At 42.0% G+C, this 6,000-nt stretch overlaps 1 protein-coding gene across 1 annotated transcript in view; it reads right to left on the bottom strand.

Moving 5' to 3' along the window:
* Positions 1-263: 263 nt before the first annotated feature.
* TGFBR3 (transforming growth factor beta receptor 3) overlaps positions 264-6,000 on the bottom strand; it is a gene marked incomplete at its 5' end in the record, with an annotated part of 85,451 nt that continues 79,714 nt past the window's right edge. Inside the window, 1 exon segment of the mRNA XM_029283919.1 lies at positions 264-382. Coding sequence (XP_029139752.1) covers positions 264-382 — 119 coding nt within the window.

Here is a 6,000-nt window from a genome sequence, read left to right as displayed (position 1 = left end):
ACATTGAGAACGTGTGGACCTCTGTACCCAGTCCACAGCTGCACAAAAAGAGTAGCTCCGTCATGTGTAGCCTTAGCATGCGGCGGGAGATTCGAGGACCACATTTATCTGGAAAAAGCCGAAAAAGAAGGAAGCGCCTTCTCATTTTTGCCCAAGAATCCAGACCAATGGAAGCAAAAGGCAACAAACAGCTGGGTGGTTGTGTTTTTTTTGAACCTCTGATCTCCGATGTTGCTGCATGCATTTCCATGCTGCCTCCTGTGTTAGGCCCTGCTGCTGCTGGAACAGGGGGTGCTTTGTGTGCTGCCGATGCTGTGGCCTGCACTGCTGTTTTCAGAAGGTGGTGGCGAAGTGGGAACCGGCTGTCTTCCTTCTGGTTCTCCTGGAGGAGAGGAAGAAATAAACAAAAAGCAAGCTCAGAGTTACTTCTACTGTCCTCACATTCTCCTGGCCACCCCGGGGAGGGGAGGGGAGGGAAGGAGGGTCTTCAATTCTCTATTATTTAAGATGAGATAAGATGAGATGAAGTGGGATGGGATGAGATAAGATGTAAGATAAGATAAAATGATAAGCTAAGCTAAGCTAAATAGATAAAAGAACCTTTATTGTCACTTTTTTTCTGTGAACAGACTGGCACAGATTAAAAATGAAATTCTGATGCCCGCTCTCAAAAGAATATACAAACATACATACATACATATACATACATGCACACATTTTATATATACATACATGTACATGTACACGTACATATACATATATAAATTTAGATTTTGCTGACAAAGAAATGGTTTACAGAAATGGTTTACCGCAGTAGCGACTTGAGCCTGCAAAACACTCCTAAATTGGGGCTGCGGGTGCATCATAAAAAAAACACTTAACACATATCTCCTCTCCGGGTCTCTCCCCTCCCGGATACAGCTGACAAAGTGAGAAAGAGCCTGTTGCCTAGAGGTCAACACAGCTGCCTAACGTGCAAGCAGCCCAGGTTCGAATCTCAGAAGGGTATGGCTGGCTGATGAGAGCTAAGTAGCTCGAAATAGCTATACCAGTCTCCCTTTAACTCTTTGTTAGCAATCCAAATTTAACATAAAAATGATTGTCACAGTAGCAACTCCTGCCTGGGGATAGCCCTAGATTGGGGCTGATACAGGCAAAAGATTTCTTCTATATATATCACAGTCCATTCAGCAAAGTATCTTTCCCCTTGTTCCAAGCAGCCAAACATTGACAGACTAAATTTCCCCCTTTTTATTTCCCCAGGGATTCTCTAATGAATGTAATTGACTGCCCCAAAGTGGGCAGTCCCCCCATTCAGTAGGATGCGCAATCTAAAAGGCATTCAATTCTGTAGGTCCTGGGGCCAAGTGTAGCCTTTTGCCCCCTTCTCTGCTTTCTTCCTTCCTGCACTGTTTAAAGAGAAAAACCCACCAATAACTCAGTTATTATTTGGGGAAATATTTGGGGGGGGGCGGGCGGGTGATATGTTTTTGGCAGCAGGAAGTAGAATTAAGGTTGATTTTTTTTTTCCAGTGTAACCAAAACAAACTTTGGACTTCATCCTGGGTTCAGTTCAAGCATCTCATTTGTGAGGTTACTTTTAGATATTCTTTCTTTGATCCCATAACTTTAGGTGCACAAAGCCTTTCCTGACATTGTGAACGCTATCTCTAGGTGAGAGAAATCCTTTTTTTTTCCTGAGATTTTTTTTCCTTTTTTTTGTAAAGCTTTCTTAGCTAAAACCAAAATAAAATCTGAGAACGTTTAGGAGAGAAAAGCCACAATTTCTATATATTCAAGTCCGCTGCTTTCATTCCCTTAATGGGGCCCCTCAAGCTTTCTGCCAGGAAAACGATCTGCAAAATGTAGAGCTGGCCGCATCCCCTGCTGCTGGGTCCTGTTACAGCGATGTTGTCACCCAGGCTACAAACCACCCTATTACACAGCGTTGTGCACCAACCTCAGCTTATCAGCTGCAATCTGTATATATTTTGCTCCAACTCAGTGTCCGTGAATACCTTTTCGTCTTTGGGGAAAGCGGCACATACAGCTGTCAATATCTGGATGGCAAAAAAAAAAACAACCGTCTCATGTTTTTCTCCCTCCCCTATTTCCTCTTTCTAGAAAACTTTCCACAGATGCATTTTTTCCCCTCTTTCAACTATGGGGTTATGCCCCCTTGTCTCAGTGGCACAGACCTCTGCTGGAATTTCAATCTTTCCTCCAGCATCTCCCCCTTTTGTAGAAAATAAATCCTTGATTTTTCTGTTCAACAGCCCTGTATTTTCCAATTGCTCACCTGTCACTCTTAAAATACATGTAGTACCTTAAAGCCTAAGAATAAGTTTGACTAGCCACTACTGCATGGAAAACTGAGTGCTGCAGTTGATTGGGTGACAGCCCAAATTTCACCCCTTCCTGATTCCATCGTACAACGTGCCATCGGGAGTTTGGGAGTCTTTAAAAATGTGAAGAAAGCAGATGAAATACGGGTAGTCCTCAACTTACAACAGTTCGTTTAGTGACCGTTCAAAGTTACAACTGCACTGAAAAAAGTAACTTTCAACCGTTTTTCACACTTAACGATCATTGCAGCATCCCCCAAAAGGCTTGGCAACTGACTCATATTTATGACAGTTGCCAGTGTCCCAGGGTCACGTGATCCCCTTTTGCGACTTTCTTACACACAAAGTCAATAGGGAAAGCCAGATTCACTTAACAACCACGTTGCAAACTTAGCAACTGCAGTGATTGACTTAACAGCTGTGGCAAGAAATGACGTAAAGTGGGACAAAATTCACTTAACAAATGTTTCAGCTTAGCAACAGAAATTTTGGGCTCAACTGTGGTCGTAAGTCGAGGACTACCTGTATGTCAGTTTATCAGTTGTGACAAACAATGAACCTTCAGACTTATTCAAGAGGATTTTTGCAAGCAACTATTCCTAGGAGTAAAGAGCAACAAAGATGATTAGGGGACTGGAGGCTATAAAGCATATAAGGAACGGTTGCTGGAATTGGGTATGTCTAGTTTAACGAAGAGAAGGACGAGGGGGGACATGATAGCAGCCTTCCAATATCTCAGGGGCTGCCACAAAGAAGAGGGAGTCAAGCTATTCTCCAAGGCGCCTGAAGGCAGGACAAGAAGCAATGGGTGGAAACTAAGCAAGGAGAGAAGCAACCTAGAATAAGGAGAAACTTCCTGACAGTTAGAACAATTAACCAGCGGAACAACCTGCCTCCAGAAGCGGTGAATGCTCCAACACTGGAAGTTTTTAAGAAGAGACTGGACAGCCATTTGTCAGGGGGTTGGACTAGATGACCTCCAAGGTCCCTTCCAACTTTATTTTTTAAAAAAAGGGCCCTGCAGCAAATTTCTGAGGACAAAAGCTGGCTGGAAAGGAAGATTGTTCCTGAAATGGGTTCTTATCACCGTTTCTCCAAACACTATTTAAAGTGGATGTTTTTGTAAATATCTCTATCCCAGCTATAGGCCATAAACAATCTTTAAGCCGCTTATAGTCATATGTATCTGAGTGCAACAGCATGTTCTTTATTATTCACACTGAAGAAGCCTGCCAATATGGCTTCTTTTCAAGGCGGTCTGTTTGCTTTTTCTACCCTCAGTACACTAAGTTCGCATACGCCAAACTCTTCCTTTTCTTCAGTCAGAACTTATTAAATGGAGTTTCTATTAAATCTAAGTTTCCCCCCAAATTATTGGGGGAGGGGAGGGAGAGCAGGTTGCATAATCTTGTTATTTGAAAGGAGAGATCTTCCGAGGTGCTTAACTAGGAAAAGTTACATACGTTTTGAAAACCGGCTTTCCTTTGAGTTCAGACTAATAAATAATAGACCGTTCTTGGCCCTTTGCATTCGCTGGATGGACTCGTCACGTACAAGGAAGGGGGTGGGAAGAGGGGATCTGCAAAGGAACGTGTTTTCTGTACCTATTTGTTGAGAGCTCCTTGGACATGAGTAAAAGTTTGACATCTGAAAGAGTTACTTGTATTCAAACTATGAATTGGAAAACTAATAAAAGTTCAGCCAGGTCTACTAGGTCACCGTTGAACAAATTGTTCAAACAAGGCTTATATGCTGTTCCCCCTCACCAACCAGGCAAGGAGGACTTAGGGAATTATGCCAAATTGCCTAATCCCTTCCTAGTATAAAGTTGCAGCCGGATAGGCCATAAACACATTCAAATGATCAAATATTATCTCAGGAAACCAGCTATGTAAGGTTCAAATACACACACAGCCCCATTCCCTTCTACTTGCTTCTCACTTAAATGCACAAATCCTGAGTGAACAAGTCACAATTAATCAGAATTTTCCATCAGGAAACCATGCTTAATAACTTCAGGTAAGACAGAATGTGGCATTATAGTTTACAATTGCTTTCCATATCCTGGTTTGTTTGGAAGCTACTAGTTGTAGTTTCTGATTTAGACAGAATTTGAAGTTGCTACTAGAGGCAACTTTCTCGCTTAGTGTGTAAGGTAGAATTAAGTAGGAGACAAGATCTGATTGCTCAAAACCGGACACTGCTTTTTCCAAACTAACTCTGATTCATAAATGATAGGAAACGGGATTCAGAGGTATCAAAGCCAAGTCGTATACTTTAGAAATAAATGAGGCATTTAAACAGGAAAGTAAGGTGATGTTTTCTTCCACACTTCTTTAATCTATGGCAGATGTTCCAAAACTGTGTTAAACGGACCTTCTCCTTCTCTTATTGTAATGCAAACACAACAGAACAAATTTCTTGACTGGAGTGCCTCTTTTTCTGTTGTACCAAAGCTCTCCTTCTTATGCTTTTAGGAAATATAGACTTTCCTTGCTAATCATTTCTTCCACAGAGGACCAGCAATTTCCCTCCACCCCACCCCCAATACACTATCCCCCATTTTTTTCTTCCTGCAGCGGGAACAAAGTGGATTACGATGGTACAGCAATGTAGATACAAAAGACAAAATGTGATTTGGAACATGTTTGGGCATGCGTGTTGCATCTGTGGAAAATGCCTTAAAGCAAAACATCTCTTTGTAAAATCTCACTTCATCTGCAAAAGATAAGCCACAAGAGCTCAGGAAAAGACCATGTTTAAAAATACTCCCATTTTGCTCTTTGAAGCCGTATCTCTGCAGAGCCCTAATGTGTACATTATGGGAGAGCACCAAAACGGCATCAAATTAAAATTAAAATCCCAATGAGCGATACAAGAGAGAAACATTGGAACGTGCTCTCTTTTTATCCAATGAATTGCATAAACGTTAGCATCAATACAGTCACTGATGGTGTGCCTCAGTTTTCAGTCATAAAGCAACATTCCTTTATGGTGATCTGAAGAAATTTCAACTCCTAAGAAACTTGTCCACTCATTTCTATACATTTGCATACAATTCTTTGTATTGGCTCGTATTCAACTTTATGTGTCAAAGCCAAAATTTTGTACTTCCATATATAATCACGGATAAAATCTTAGTATAGCAATCCCTTGGTTAATCACATCTAACCTTGCTTTTAAAACCAAGATCATGGCATCTGGCCCTCTCAATTCCTGGCAAATAGATGGGGAAGAAATGGAGGTAGTGACAGATTTTACCTTCCTGGGCTCCAAGATCACCACAGATGGGGACTGTAGCCAAGAAATTAAAAGACGCTTGCTCCTGGGGAGGAAAGCTATGGCAAATCTAGACAGCATACTAAAAAGCAGAGACATCACCCTGCCAACAAAAATACGTATAGTCAAGGCCATGGTTTTCCCAGTTGCAATGTATGGCTGTGAAAGTTGGACCATAAGAAAGGCTGAGCGCCAAGGAATTGAGGCCTTTGAACTATGGTGCTGGAGAAGACTCCTGCGAGTCCCCTGGACTGCAAGGCGATCAAACCGGTCAGTCCTAGAGGAGATCAACCCTGACTGCTCCTTAGAAGGCCAGATCCTGAAGTTGAAACTCAAGTACTTTGGTCACCTAATGAGAAGGAAGGACTCACTGGAG

The sequence above is a fragment of the Protobothrops mucrosquamatus genome, unplaced genomic scaffold (genome assembly GCF_001527695.2).
Source record: "Protobothrops mucrosquamatus isolate PMUCROS unplaced genomic scaffold, P.Mucros_1.0 scaffold_92, whole genome shotgun sequence".
Classification (NCBI taxonomy): domain Eukaryota; kingdom Metazoa; phylum Chordata; class Lepidosauria; order Squamata; family Viperidae; genus Protobothrops; species Protobothrops mucrosquamatus.
The sequence above is the reverse complement of the archived record's forward strand: the minus strand, read 5'-3'. Positions and strand labels throughout refer to the sequence as shown.